This window comes from Anopheles aquasalis, chromosome Y (assembly GCF_943734665.1).
Source record: "Anopheles aquasalis chromosome Y, idAnoAquaMG_Q_19, whole genome shotgun sequence".
Taxonomy (NCBI): Eukaryota; Metazoa; Arthropoda; class Insecta; order Diptera; family Culicidae; genus Anopheles; species Anopheles aquasalis.
Window position 1 is genome coordinate 195,001 of NC_064879.1, and position 15,630 is coordinate 210,630.

At 51.0% G+C, this 15,630-nt stretch overlaps 2 protein-coding genes across 2 annotated transcripts in view; one reads left to right on the forward strand and one right to left on the reverse strand.

The window, feature by feature from the left end:
• LOC126579824 (E3 ubiquitin-protein ligase HECW2-like) overlaps positions 1 to 429 on the reverse strand; it is a 14,299-nt gene extending 13,870 nt beyond the window's left edge. The window contains exons 1-2 of the mRNA XM_050243461.1: positions 348 to 429; positions 1 to 285 (exon numbers count right to left, since the gene is read on the reverse strand). The exon at positions 1 to 285 is cut by the window's left edge and continues 2,353 nt beyond it. Of these exons, the coding sequence (XP_050099418.1) occupies positions 1 to 146 (146 nt within the window). The 5' untranslated portion in view covers positions 147 to 285; positions 348 to 429. The remainder of the gene's footprint in view (positions 286 to 347) is intronic.
• A 9,970-nt stretch (positions 430 to 10,399) lies between these two features.
• LOC126579521 (monocarboxylate transporter 12-like) overlaps positions 10,400 to 15,630 on the forward strand; it is a 45,006-nt gene continuing 39,775 nt past the window's right edge. Inside the window, exons 1-2 of the mRNA XM_050242886.1 lie at positions 10,400 to 10,773; positions 14,411 to 14,807. Of these exons, the coding sequence (XP_050098843.1) occupies positions 14,414 to 14,807 (394 nt within the window). The 5' untranslated portion in view covers positions 10,400 to 10,773; positions 14,411 to 14,413. The remainder of the gene's footprint in view (positions 10,774 to 14,410; positions 14,808 to 15,630) is intronic.

Consider the following 15,630-nt stretch of genomic DNA (forward strand, 5'->3'; position numbering starts at 1 on the left):
GCATCAGCACCGCCGAGTCGGTCCGCTCTCGGACGCAGCTCCTGCTGTGATGGTACGCTGGACGGTGCCGCTGTCAGGCCATCTGCACCTGCTACCGGCTGCTTGTGCTGGCCATCACCGGTACAAGCCGATGCCACGGTACTCATCGTGTTGGTGCTACTGCTGTCTGCTGTCTGCTTACGATAGCATAACCTTCCGGTCCGGTTCCGCTGATGTGTCCGGGGACCATCGCCCCTTCTTTGACGACGTTCGGTTCATGATGGTAGGCCAGAGACCCGTGGATTGCTGCATCGAAACGATTGAGGATTGAGATGGATTGATTGGAGCCGTGGGGTTGCTAGCTATACTTGCAAAATATCACAAAAATCACAAACAAGCTCCGGCCCGTGGCTGTCCTGCCAACTCTACACTTCTCCTGTAAGGACCCCGTACGACAGAAATCGCTCACGCGCCACTCAAATTCCACTGTTAATGTTTAATAGGAAGCTAATAGGAGCGTAACAGGAAAGAAATCTTGCTGTTTACAGGACTTTTGCGCATGTGTTGGTGCCATTTTCGACGCATTTTTGCGATGGTGTGTGTGCCATTCTACCGTACCCCGGTGCCCAGTAGCCCCGCCCCCTAAGATATTTCGGAGCAACATAAAGCACACGAAAGCATAATTTCAATTTCACCAATTTTATTTTTACCTTTCGATCGAACGCTCTGCCTCGCAAAACACATCACAAAACACAACACTTCGCACAACACTCCTCTACTTCGCTGCCTGTCCGACGCTGATTGATGCCAGGATGCTGCCGAAAAAAGACAACATGAGACTTGATCAACAAAATATTTTTGAATTTCTTACCATTTTCCGTTGTCGCGCATGCCCACAAACAATGTCCACGGGTTTAGATGCTCCGTAACACAAACGAATGATATAAATTCACAGCAAAACTAGCTTTTTTCTTCAAAATTTTCGGATGCACAAGCGCAGAACATCCTACCTCTTACCCCGCGCTGGTGGGTTTTTTGTGTGACACACATTTTTTTAAAAACATTTTCCCCTGAATGTTGATCCTTTCAAGAACATTGTGTAAAAGTTTTGGATCAATCGAAGCAAAACTGACAAAGATACAGATATTTGAAAGTCCGCGTTTCACACAAGGCTCTAACAATCGGCGCTTGGAATCGCACCACAACCACCTGCAAAAAACCCGAGTCGATTACGAGCCCCGAGTCGGCGCCGACCCAGATCGATTCCGGGAATTTCGGGGGGGTTAGTGCGGCGCAGCAGTGACCGTACCTTCTGCTTTGGTACGCCATTCGCCGTAGTTGTTTATTGTTTTGATTTGGCTTTGGCGCCATCGACCACTGTTAGCCATTGCGGCTGGCGATAACTGATTCCGAGCCCCCCGAGTCGTCTCCGACCCAGATCGATTCCGGGAATTTAGCGGGGGGAAGTGCGGCACAGCAGTGACCGTACCTACTGCTTGGATACGCTATTCGCAGCGTAGTTGTTGATTGTTTTGTTTTAGCTTACGGCTTTGTTTACGTTTTCGTGGCCTACCTGTACACTGTCTCTGTTTTCTTATCTGCTTTGGTGGAGCCATTCGCCAATTGCGCTTTGTTTTACATTAAAGAGGAGTTAGCGCCTTTTCCTGTTTTGGCAAATGGCATTTGTTGACCGTGAAAATTGTGAGCCTTTTTGCTGCAGTACTCAACAACTCTCGTTGTTTTATAGAACGACAAGGTCACAATCAATGAATACCACAGTTAAACATAAATCTTGAAATTGAAAACCAACGTTTTGAAAGTCGGTTCCGATCCAATACCGTAAAAACTACTGAACAGATTGGTTTGAAATTTTTATCACACAATCTGTACACTCTTTGCCAGGTAGCCCCGTCGAGATTTCATGAAAATTGTTGATAGATTATTTTAAAAAAATCTTTAAAAACCGTTGTTGTTTTGAAAGAAGGCAAAAAACCGTAGGAGTGAAAGAGATAGCATGTACAAGGAACTCTACACTTCCCCGGCACCACAATCGTTTTCGTTCAGACACACTCGGGTTCCAGGAATTGAAGTTCTGGCGCAGGATTTCTGAATCTGCAGCCAGCAGCTGGTGTAAACATTATGTTCCGAGCATAAGCTTTAGCTTTAGCTTTGAAATGAAAATCGTGAAATATTTCTTCGTACGTTTGCTCGTTACTTTTTAAAAATACCGCGGTACTCATTCTACAATTCCACCCCATCCACAGGAATGGGTAACTTACTTACTCACCTAAATCTGCAACGGAAAGTAAGAACCACTAAAAAATGGTATCCTGCTTCCACGATTCCTGTCCGCCTGCAAAAAATTGGAGTCGATTCCGAGTAGGAGTATGGCAACATGCAGGAGGAGAATATGCCAATATCATCAGGAAGGTTTTAAGTTGTCAATTGAGGGTTTTCCTCCAAGAAATTTTTGATTTGTGGGTCGTGAGCGTTGTCAATTGACGATGATGGTCGCCTAGAACGTTTTTCGTCTTTAATACATTCCTGACCTTCCTGGCAGTCTTTTTAGCACTTGTTAACATTTTTATTTAACTTAGAGTAGTCACCAAAGACTTTCTGCATCATTTTTTACCTATCCGCAAACCAAATTTTATGCAAATTGCAAAATAAAACGAGGAATGCACCATTAGTGCCTCACACAAAAAATCATATTGCAAAAAACTAAACATTATTTTAACGTGAAAATTGTAATGGCCATTAACCACAGTGCTGACAATCTACTTAATGTACGAGATTTAAAAAAATTGTTAGCACCAGCAAAATGTGTGCCGGTTATTTTTATTGATTGGACATAGTAGTATAATGACGAACGAGTCGAGAGCGAGTTTTTTATGGTTTGAAGTGAAGAACGACGTAGTTGGATAAAAATTACGAATCTGTAACATTAAATTACCCTTTCCTGTAATATGGTAAGACGAGGTAGATAAAAACTTGGGACCACTCCATCCCTACAGCGCTTGCGTTAGTGTCTCAGCTCCCCAGAAATCACGGTAACGATTGCACCAACCCGTCCGTTCAAACCTCTCCTCTTGGCCTTTCGGACCGATATCGATCTGGCGAAAGTGGGGCAAGCACCCAAAAGGGGATGTGCTGCTGCGCGATCGGCCTAAGACAATAGAAACCGATTGACCCGACATGCGCGATTACTCGATCGGCAGCAATCAGCAATCACAGCCATCAGCACGATTGACGGCCATCAAACGCGCTGCACCACACTGTTGGGCTTGGGCTCGTTGACCTTTCGGTACCGGGTAGGCACTTCTAGGCGCGCCAGATCCGGGGAGGGAGGGTCACGATCAAATGCCCTCCGCGAGGAAGAGCTACATCATCACACGAATGTTGAGCTCCCAAATCATCATGGCTTTTGAGCTAATCAGTGAGCGAGCGAAGCCAAGCTAACAGATCCACCATCCGCACTCCATCGCGATGCCTCACGCGGCCGGCGATTTTATTGCTCTCCATTTCCACTCCACTGCTCTCGAATCACCCCCCGGGGGGGGTGCGCCTGTCCCATCGGTTCGAATATGGCGGGTTTTCGATTTTATTCGAACTTTATATGGTCGGATCCGTTAGTGTAGTGTCCGGGATTCCTCGAGCCTCCTTCGTTTTGTCGCAATCGCATCATCGGCCAGCATTTATGCGTGCGCCAACGCGGAATTAGTGAGTTTGGGTGTGTTTGTCGTTTAATGTTTTGTTGTTTTAAAGTGCGGGCGAAAATGGAGGAAACGATCCATCGCGAGCCGTTTCGCCGTTAAATTGGTGAGCACGCGAGGGCAAAGCCAGCAGCCTCGCAGTAGCAACAGTAGCAACCTTTTAAAGACTGCCTCCCGACCCCCACCCCTTTCTCAGGACGACGACGACGACGGTGAGGCTGCATCATCATTTCTGAGTGAGTCCCCAAACTACCTTCCCCCGGACCATCCGCCTCTAGCGCTGGGGGACGAGTCGGTGTCGCTGTTGTTGCTTTTGACTGGTGGTGTGGATTGGAGATAAATCATTTCCCTTGTTGAGAGGCACTGTGTGGCACCGGTATGGATGGCATGTTCGGCTAATTAAAACGTCGTTGAGCCCGGGCCCAACACGGTCAGCCAAGAGGGGTGCGCGCGCGCGCGCGCGAACCGGTGTAATTACCAGTTGACGCTCTTAATTAAATTCCAACCAGCCCTCCCGGCAGCAGGAGGTCCCCGGGACGTATGATGTGCCGCAGGGAGCGGGCTATGTGTCGGTGTTCGACAGCTTCCTCCTGCTCCTTCTTCCTGCTTCGCATCCATCTTTAGAAACAATTTCATGCCAAATAAAAAAATAAAATAAAAAGAGAGGCGGGAGTAACATGAAGAGAGAGAAAAAAACAAGAAGGTCTCGCCATATTTCCAGCGGTGAGATCTGCGGCTATCTCTCCCGGCAGACGCGAGCCTTCAGGCGTCGTCAAAAGGATGTTTGCATCGTACCTTACACGGCCAGCAAACCAGAGAGCGTTTGCGTTCGGTTGCGCACAAAACCGGCTCCCTTCTCGGTTTCGGTTCACGATACACTTCTGGGTGAGTAGTTGGTTGGGTATGATTTTTATGATTCGATTTATGATGCTGTTTTGGTGTTTCTGTGAGGTGTAGGTAATGCCTCAAATTGGGGCGGTCATAAGTTAGAATCGGTCCAGTCGAGCCCACACGAGATGGATTACAATTCACCACAAACTTTCTACTTTCTATTCGGTTTTAATGCTTCATCAGCTTCAAGAACGTGCTGCTAGAAGTAAAAAAGGAAAGGAGGAGGAGAAGGAAGAAGAAGAGAACTACCCAAGGATCCTTCAGCTCAAAACTCGGGCTGCTACTAGAAGTTTGGCCACTCGTATCCTCGTAGGCACGCCTTTCAAGCCCAGCAAACATCCCTTCCATGATAGTTTTGGGGAGTGTTTTTTAATTTTTTTTTTATGTGTTTCGTTTTGGTATTTAGAAACCCTCGCTACCCGCTTCTCCTTGAGTGCTTTCGCGGACGCTAAACGGTGCACGCTGCTGTTGGCATCTTTTGGTGACATCAGCCGCCCCAACTAGATCCAAAAGAGCAGCGAGAAAAAATCAAATGCCCGTGCTCTGCTTCCCTCCTCCTTCCCAGGCGGTGGCGCGTGTCTCACCGCTGAGAGCCCAACATCCTCTAACGAAGAGTAACGTCCAACGCAAGAAAGGTGCCGGTATGTGAAGTTAAAAAAAGGCATCCTGATGCTGCTGCTGATGGAGACAGATAAAGAGATAGAGAGAGAAGGGAAGACACGCAGAAATAGACAAAAGTCAAGCCATAGGTCCATGTAACAGAGAAGAAGAACGGTCCGTTCGCCAAAATACTGGAGGAGCTTTCAAACGATGAGGACTCCATCCAGTGATGAAGTGAAAAAAAAACGAAAGCGCACTTTAACGGCAATAACCGTAATCCGAGGCAAGTGAAAAAGGTACTTTAAGTGAAAGATGCGTGAGAGAAAGATATCCAACAAAAACTAAGGAAAGAAATTCCATGCAAAAAGCTGTCGAAACCCCAAAAATAGACTGGAAAAAGCATAACAAAAAGCAAAGCGAGAGGATGGAAAGAAGAAAGTTGTAGGGGGCGGGGGATGCATGTGAAGGACAGTAACGGCAGAGATGAGCGCGCACCCGGCTCGGTACGGCAACGGAACGCAGGAACGAAAAGCGCCGCGTGGCCGGGCGCGACAAATATGGCCGCGAAATCGCACAAAAACGCCAGCCAGCCAGCCAGCCAGCCAGCCAGGGATAAGCGAACTTGATGGTCGATCCTTTACCTTGTACTCCGTGGGCTTCGCGCCCGGACGTATATGGTGACAACGCCGCGGGATCGGTGACAAATCAAATCGCACGTTGAAGTCGCGCGCGTCCTGCAGCTTCCACCCTCCCCTGCCTGCCAATAAGGCGTTTCGATTGGGCAAATATCAGTAAATTAAATTACCAGCCTTATGAGCGTGCGGACCTTGGGGCCATCGGGCTACTCTTTTTTTTTCGCCCCGGCTGTTTGTTTTTGGTTTGTTTTTTATTTTTGGCTGAGCTGGGCGCATACACCCACACGCACCCGGCGGAGAAGGGTGACCGAAGGGAAGGGAGATGAAGCGAAGCAAGAATGACAGCTAACAAGCGATAAAATGTCGGATTTATATCGCTTACTCGAAAAGGGAAGGTGCGGAATGGGGCAGTCGACGCGGGGCACGAGGGGAGGTGGAGTGAAAAGGGAAGAGGAGGTATGACCGGAAAGAGGCCGAACCGAGGAGTGGTGGTTTCGAAGTGGCCAACTCGGTCGGCCGCAGTCTCAAACGGAATGATTGAGAAGCGATGAACCCCGGATGGACGGACACCCTCGCCGCCATTGCTCATTAGCGCGTGGTATGCGGTGCCTGAAGTGACCGGGAGTTAAAGTACAACGGGAGGACGGGAGAAATCGAGGCGCAGCGCATCTTTCCTGCCGCTAGCAGGCGATGTAGTTTACGACCAGGCAGGGCACCCCACATTGACCTACATGTACACGAACGTACACGCGTGCGCCCAAGGCGAAGGGGCAGGGGCAGGGGCGGCTTGTGTAATGATCGGTTCAGTTCTATCGACCTCGATATCCCCTCCACCCCCACTCAGAGAAGAACGTTGCCGGTGACGCCGCCACCGAGATTAGAAGTCAGTGATCCGATTATCCAACTCCACTCCGGCCGTGTCTGCGTTCCTTCTTTCCCACCGCCCGTTTGCTCGTGTTCGAAGTTGTATTGGAGACCAATCAACCCCGCCACAGCTTCACTAAGATCGTACGCGTTCACCCCGAAGACCTCAGCCTATTTTCCTCCCAGGAGGGAGTGCTGCAGGGGGTGGGAGACTGTCATAACGTCATGCTTATTTCATTTTGCTTCAATACAATTCCCTCCTCCCCTGGGCGATGAAGATCCCGTCACCAATTGCTTAAGCAAGAAACCATTCCTCCTGACCGTGGCTGAAATGAACCGGAAGGTGGGAGTGTACGGAAGATGAGGTTAGGCTGAGCAAATAATTGAAACTATGAGTTGGCAGTTCTTCGATACTACCCACCACCGGGGCCAGAGTCGGAGCAAAACATTGCGAGAAAAAGGATGCGTTCCAGGTCGTTACGCATCCTTGCGCCTTCGGTTGTCCATTCGATTTGAGCGTGATAGAGATAGTGAAGAAGAAAAAGAAGAAGAAGAAGCAGAAGCAGAGTATGGAGCGAACGAGATCTCATATTTTATGCTGATGAAAAAGGCAGAGCACAACACAATAACAACAAACAAACAAACAAAAAAATGAGGTCAACTCCCGTCCGCCCACCGCAGCACATTCAGTTCGCGCCATCGCCCTCCGCCTCTGGCGATCCTTTGGCATCCGGGATGATTAAGGATTTAATTAAATTGGAAAACATATACGCCGGACAGCGAGTGGTAAATAAGGAGTGGTTTGCCTGCGCTTCTGTGCCGTGCGTGTTTCATCTGGTGTGTGCATCTTGCTTGCTTGCTTGCTTGCTTGCTTGCTTGCCACAGTCTCTGTCCCTGTCGCCCTGCTCTGTCAGTCTGGGTTGACCCGACAAAAACCGACAATTGATGAGGATTTATTTTTCAATAATTGTTGTTCCAAGCCCCGGACCCCGATAGCATAGTTTTGCTCCCATTCCGGTGACGGGGGCCATCGAACGAACGAACGAACGTCTTGTATCGTCCGCTCGCTGTTCATTCGCCTGGAGCAGCATTGCACGCCGTTCTACACGCGGCACGTTCTGGCGGCGTCCGGCGTTTTGTTCTCACAAGCAACCACCATTCTCGCCGAGGCACTTTTCAAACAACAGCAAAAACGATGGCCGATATCGCCGGACATCGGACATTTATTAATCGAGCCGGCTCGAGCTTCAGAATCCTCCCAATAACAAGCCAGCTGCAGTTGTTATCTCTCGATGCTTGGTGCACTGCGGAGCACGAACGTTCGCACGCCACTTTGCACGCCAGTGCGCTGTCCTGTCCGGTCCGATCCGGTCGGATATTGCACCATGAGTACAGTACTCCAGTAGGCCACCAGTATCGCAACGCATCCCATACCGACCATATTACAACCGGGGTCTCATTCAGGCGACAAGTGCGTGGTCGGTCGTCCTGTCGGTGATTCCTAGCTCTAGGGGCGCTAGTGCCAACGAGCCTCCATTGTCCACTCTCTGGACTGGAATGGAGTGGACTGGACTGGAGTGGAGTGGACACAGGAGACACAGTTCCTGATCCCGATATTAAATCCCTTAGATTCAAGACCGCCGCCGTCGCCATCATCTGCTAAGCAGTCCGTTGATGAACGTCTGCGATATCAATCACACCAACGTTGGCATGTAGCACGGGTCCTGCCTGCCTGCCTGCTTCGTTCGGTGGACGTTATCAACACGATCATTGTCTGCTTTGTTTCCTTCTGCTGCTCTGGTGGTACATGCTTTGGTCCACCAGGAGCTCACCAGCAGCGGAAGGTCCATGTGCCCCGCAACCCTGCACGGTTCCCTCTATTGACGTGCCTATTATTCACGCGTCTCCTACGCACCCAAACCAGTCCAACTGGGCACTGGTGGTCCCCTGGAAATCCCTACCATCCCGTCGCTTTCTCCGAAACTCCCGAGCAGGTTCACAAGCTAGCGCGCTCGCTCGGCACGACGGCCGACGGTGACGCCCGAAAGCCAATCCATCGACCGACGACCGCGCTGGCTGGTTAAGTATCTAATGAAATTGGAATCATCATGGTCGGTGGTTTAGTGGTCAGGGTTGTGTGCGGGCGAGTACAGAAGCCGTCTGGCAAAGCCCGGGAGGGGGGGGGGGGCTGAGGTGTCTGAGTAACTAGAGCGGCTCTTGAACGAGCTGTGAACGTATGTGAACGATGCGTGCACCCCGCTAAAAGGGTGCCCCGGGGGGGGGGGGGGGGGGGGGGGGCTGGATATCACATACGCAACATCGCATAAGCCGACCCGCGCCGATGCTACTACCGGGCCGCTGCTTGGCTGCCCCCTTCTTCCTCACTCCGGACTCACCAGTAAGCCAGCCATTTTTTTTTGTTTACGATTCACTCCCATCAACTTGAACCACCGCACGCGTGAGGAAGAGATGAGCAGAGATGAGGCGGTTTTTAAGGGGTGGGCTCCCTGGTGTACATTTTGTGTGTACACGTGCACGTTGCCCTCATAAAAATACCTCATACCGACTTCTGGGCCCCCGCACCGTACTCCTAGCTCCTAGCTCCACCCCCTGCAGCATTCTTTGCCGAAAAACCGTCCCACAAAGTTCCAGGATTCCAACGAGTCCGCGGTGCCGGTCCGGTTCGAACATCCCTACCAGAACCTATAGAACCGGGATCTAGAGATCGTGGCAGTAGCAATGGAGCACTAAGGAAAGGGAGGGGGGCCCTTTACTCTCTCTCTCTCTCTCTCTCCTCGCTTTCCTGGCATGTGTGTTTACGTTGAGTTGTTCCGAGCCGCGCCGCTTACTACGTTCCGCTTAGCGTTGTTCTGATTCTTATGCTGCCCCCTTCCCCCCCCCCCCTTCACTGTCACTCGCTCAGTCGTTCTACCATTCGCACTCTCTCCCCCACATGGTACCCTTTCTTTTTCCTTCCTACTCAGGCGCCGTTTACTGCTTTCTCCGTTCTTCCTACTGGCTCACGGCGCTCTGATTGTGCGATTTGATTTTTGGAACCCTTTGACGCTCTCTCTCTTTCTTTCTCTCTCTCGTGCTCTTTCTCCTTCCCTTTCTTTCTCCTTCTCATTCTCTCTACCTCGTTCCCTATGTGGTTTCCGGTCTCTTTCACTCGCTTGCTCCTGACCTACTACCGTTGGAGACCCGTTACCTCTTCCTTGCTATCACACTCTCTCGCTCTTGTATGCCGGTCGGTCGGTCACTCTCTATCTCTTTTTCGCTTTCGCACGCACCCATCCTATCGCTCTGTCTCTCCCTTTCGAACGATCCTTTTCGTAGAGCGAGACACCGCGAGACGGGACCGGCTAGCGTACTAGCGTTAGTGGAAGCGAGCCGGAGCTAGCTGGTGGTGGTGGCCCTTTCGCTCCGCCGGTCCTTTAAGGCCGACGACGCATCGTCACCTGTTCGCAGTTACGGCGTGCTAACCCAACGAAACCATCCAAGCAGGCAGGCAAGCGCCAGACGACGACCGGCTATGGGTTGATGCGCAGCTGAGCGTTCGGCGAATTCAGTTGATTACCACCCGCGTTAGAGTTCACATCACTCTTCTCTCCCTTCTCCTCCTCTCTCTCCTTTTCTCTCTTTCGCTCTCTCTCGCTTTTATCTGTTCCTTCTAATCACAACACATCTCCCGTTCCCTCCGAGCCCTTTACGCGCGATTTCCGGGCACGATTTTCCGACTCGTTTTCGAGCGAATTTTCCACCGCTCGTGCCCGTGTCGAACCGGTAAAGTTGTGTTGTTGTGGTAGCAAAAAGGATCACACGGGGCAACCGAGTGACAACCGTTGTGCGTGGTGTACCGTCGATTGAAAAGCGTGATTTTCCCGCCACAACAAAGCGAGCGGCGCCCGCACCAGCCACGTGGTGATAACGCGTATCGCGTGCGTCAAGGTGCACGCGTGTGTCTGTGTGTGGCTCTGTGTGTGTTTTTCTTTGCTTGGAGTGCGCGCCTGTGTGTGGGCGGTCAAGTGCATTAAAAATAAATTAGAAGCAGCACCTCGCCCAACCCCCCCTCCCCCCCACGCCCAGCACAGGTAATCACCGGCGTCAACCGATCCCCATCACCAACCAAATACACCTACACACCAAAGGGAAGAGAAAGAGAGTGGTTCGAGAGGGAATAAAAGAGGTATGGCGGAAGGATCTCATTAGTTCTGTTGTGTCGTGTGGACCGAGAAACTGTCACCAAACCACCAGCACCATTACAACCTGGTGGCCTATCAATCCATCAGGTACCATCATCGTCATCATCATCTGGAGGTCCAGAGCGTCAGCCAACAAACAACAACAACCAACAGATTCAGCTACAAACAAACAAACAACCAAAAAAAGCCCACCCAATAGGCAGTGAGTGGGAGGACACCACGGGAAGAATTCATCCTTTGGGGGGTGGGGGGGTCTTGGCGAGTGGAGTCCTTTGCGTTGATCGCTGGTAGTGATCGTGTTTGTTCAACCACAAAAAGGGTGTTACAGGGAGGGGTTGAGGGGTGCTCCCTCCGGGGAGAGCGCGGGGGCGTACTGGACGCGTGGCCTTGGCACGGGACCGCACAGTCCAATTAAGTTCCAACTAGAGAGCCCAACCAGAGGTGTGGAACCCCGAGCCCTGGGCCCGGAGGTCTTGAGCACGCCAGTTTGCCTTAATTAGCCGCCAGCGCCGTGTGTGTGCTTGAGAGAGAGGCCTTCACGGTGGTGTGTCATCAGCAGCAGCGGCATCATCGTGGGGCATCCAAGGTGAGGGAGTTAATGGATGCTACTTGAGGTCCCATAGTTTGCATCAACCGGAATCAGCTCCCCTGACAGCTGCCACCCCGTGCCGTGCGAATGTGTGCGAGAGGAACCAGGACCTCCGCGAGCGAGCTGTTGCTGCGTTCTGCGACCATCTGGTCCGTCCGATCGGAGCTCGCCACCAGCACCAGTAACCACTCCACGCAGCCTGTCACTGATCGATCAATGCAAGATGGTGGCGGCGGCGGCGGCGGCAATGGCCAATAACATCAACATCGACGGCACCGCGGATCATTTCGCACTTTGTCAGCACACACCCTTTGAAGTGTGAAGTGACGGCGTTGGTCTGGCCTGTGCCTAGGGATGGTATGTGTAAACACAGGAGATGCACGCCGCGAGAGATCAAAGCAGCGCATTCATACACCCGGCCATTCTGTGATATGATTAATCGGCCAGGAGTGGCCAGTAGTAACGCGCTGGCGTTCTACCTTAAATCCGTTCCATAGTTTTTGGGTGAGCGAAACGAGGGAATAGTACCATGGCGCCAGGTTGTGCACCGCCAGGATGGCAGGATGTTAATAAAAAAAAAATAGGTGACCCTTGCCTTGCCCCATAACGTGGCTCTTGCATAACTGCACGCAGGACTGTTACATGGAGGTGGAGGCACTGGCGGCATAACAAGCAGTAAGCAAAATAATCAGAAGATGGATCTCCCAGCGGCGGCGGGCAGACAGACGGTGATGCATCGCGCGCGGCAGAGGAGGGGGAGAGAGAGAGAGATAGTACAGGGTGTGCCATCAGGTTTAATGTTGAATAAATCTGTCCTTTTTCAGTCGATTTTTACAAATAGGACAGTTTTACTTAGGTTATTCTATGCCATTTATTGTGTCATACTCAGAATATGATTTCGATTAAATGACCGCCTTCAGTTGACATCCAGAAAGCGGCCCTTCTTCGGGCCTTTTGCATTGTATTTAACAAAATTTAGGGAGTTATTTTAGCAATTTCAGCTTTAATATTAGCTCCAAGTTGTTTCATAGCCTTCGGTTCGTTGACATTAACCTTTATTTAAAAAAAAAAAGATCAGCGCCGTACTATGCGGCGAACCATTCATTCACCATCACAATGACAGTGCGACAATTTCAGTCCGTTCTTTTAACGTGAAGTGATACGATTATTAAAATGGCATAGACGGAAGTTTCAGAAACTGTCCTATTTGTCAAAATCGGCTGAAAAATGACAGAGGTATTCAACTTTAAAATTAGGGACCCACCACGCCCTGTACTAGGCCAGCGGAAGTAGACGAACTCCATACTCCTGGTGACACTGATGAATGTACAATTTTCCTGCTACTGGAGTTGAAGGGCCAGATCCATAATCCAGTGTCCAGCGAGAAACTTTCCTGTAGAGAAGGAAATGTCCTACCCCACTTTTTGTTCTGTTAGTGTCAATAAACATTACATATGTTAAAAAAAATGTGGCCACATCGAGCTAAAGTGAATGGTTTCTAAAAATTTGATTATTTTAAAACGATTTTGTCTTTGAAATTAATTAAAAATAGTTTAACAGAAAAAAGTTATGGTGTTTTCAATCGGTAACACTTCATGTCAGTAACCGTGTATATTACGAGACCGACACCAACCCCACGATTGCACTCCTATGGTTCCCGCTCCTCCAGGTAGCACTGGAACACAGCTGGTAGTGGTAGTAGTAGTAGCAGGCTGGCCTGCGCCTGATGCGGGCGCCTCATCTACCAACCTTTATCCGACCACGTTTACGATCGTCAGCCACTTCATCATCAGCAGTCACCGCACGGACAGCCGCAGTCGGTTGCAGGTCGGTCCTCGAAACATCGGATCCGTGGATCGCGATCGATGAGCCACCGGTCAATTCGCAACCCTCCCTTCACTCGCGCGGGAAGCGGGGTGGCGATCGATGTGCTGTTAAAGAGATTTGATGTGCTGCTGCTGCTGCTGCTGCTCCACGTCCAAACGTCACATGTGCGTGATGAAGCGCGATGCAATAAACCGCTGGCCAACTGTTGAACTCGGTAGCCGTGTGAGATAGGAAGTTATCGAGAAAGAGAGAAAGAGAGAGGGAGAGAGAGAGAGAGAGAGAGAGAGAGAGAGAGAGAGCGCGCGCGCGTTGTTGCTGCTACTTCACATTCGTGCGAAATATATCGAGGAGAGTTGGGATTCGGATTGAAATTCGGTAGCAAACACCACTCGAGGGCAACGGAGGTGTGCAGGGGAAGAAAGGGTATTAGGCTGGCTGGGTGGATGAGTGTGGATCGTATGTAGGCCACGACGCGCCCAGAATTTATGCCAATATATGCATTAATAAATTTCGATCATATGCACGTAAAACGCACGACGCACACACCCAGCCATATGTTGTTAGCGCGCAGCGGCAGATGATGATGATGATGATGCGGTGGCTAAGGTGGTGGAGGGTGGAACGTACTGTTGAGCGACTTATGGTGCTGGAAAGACCACCATGGCCAGCCAATATAACAATAAAGAAAAACAAACAAACAAAGGAGAGGGAAAAAAAGTGTTGGAGGGAAGGTGGAGAAAAAACCCGAAAAATCCTCCCTCGGGGGCACAAATAGTGTGAAGAAGCGCGCCTGGTTTCTGGCACATCTCATCTTGTCCGGTAGCCCGGTATTCTTGGTTGATGCTGCTGGGATATAAACCACATGCTGCTGCCGCTGCTGCTACTGTTGCACTTGTTGCACCGCTTGATGCACCGCTCCAGACACAGTGTTTTATTTCTACAAGTGGCCTGCCTGCCTCTAGTGTGCCAGTGTGATCACTTCTCAAACGACAACCTGTCGTCCACTCTCTCTCTCTCTCTCTCTCTCTCTCTCTCTCTCTCTCTCTCTCTCTCTCTCTCTCTCTCTCTCTCACTCACACACTCACCCGTTTACCTGTTCTAATGCTTTAGCAAATGTCTTCGAGCCTGGTGCGTGCCCTGTCGTGGCCACTGATTTCCCAGGCCCAGAGTGGTGGCGGTGCACTCGGTGGCAGCCCCGCACACGACGGGGCAACCGGTGGTGGCTGTGCAGGTGTAGGTGTTGGTGTTGGTGAGGGTGGTGGCCGGGGTGGCGGTGTCGGTGGGCACTACAAGAAGGGCGAAGGGATACCGCCATCGCCAACCTTCCAGCAGCTAATGGCCGCCCGGCGGCTGCTGTGCCGCCGCTACTATCCCGAGGGCGGCTGGGGCTGGGTGGTCATCGTCGTCGGCATCCTGGTGCACACGCTGACGCACGGGCTCCAGCTGAGCTACGGGCCGCTGATGGGCGCCGTCATGCGCTCCTTCGATAAACCGATCACCGATACAGGTAAGCAGCGCGCCCGACAGCACAATGGCCAAGCGCAACATGAAGCGCGTCCTAATCAGGCCGTCTCCAGTGCCTTCGCTCCAAATAACATCATTGTCACACAGTCATTACAATCCGATAATGCCAGTCGTAGCGCCTTCTGGCCAGACAAGCGACAGCGTCTGTTAAAAGTCTGTTCCCTCTAATGATTTGTCTGCTTAACTGCCTTCTTAACCACTATACAAGGTCTTTCAATGTTTCGCTCCACTTGCTACCTCGATCCCGGTGCTGCTGTTGCTGCCTAGGGGTAGCGGCACCAGGAGCAGGAGTCAGTAGTCTCCAAATGTCCATCCCTTGCACAAGAAACCCCTCAACTGGAAGGAAGAAGGGTCTCGAGGAGAGATTCGCATTACACACATTAATTAATTTATTTGCCATTCATGCCCATAATCCTTAACCCGCCCCTTCTCCGCTTCTGAATACACCCCCCCCCCCCCCCCCGGCGGAAGGGTGGTGTTGGGCAGATTGTTGTCACAATAGAAAACATTTCTGGCTGGCGCTCCTCTCTTCGGTCGGTCGAATCGAATCGAATCCCTTTTGATGACCCGTCCTGACCGATACTTCGCCGGGTACGGCGGGTGGCGGGGCGTAAGGGAATACATGACATCCAATCCACAAGCCCCCCCCCCCCGATGGCACCCATAACAACCGCGCATCCCTTTCTTTGCGTCCATCCATCGTACCCTTTTTTTACCCAACGACATAAAACTGATTGTTTATGCTGCCCGTTAGGTGCCGCAGCCAACACATAGCTGATGACCCAACTACCCGCCTTTTCCGTTCT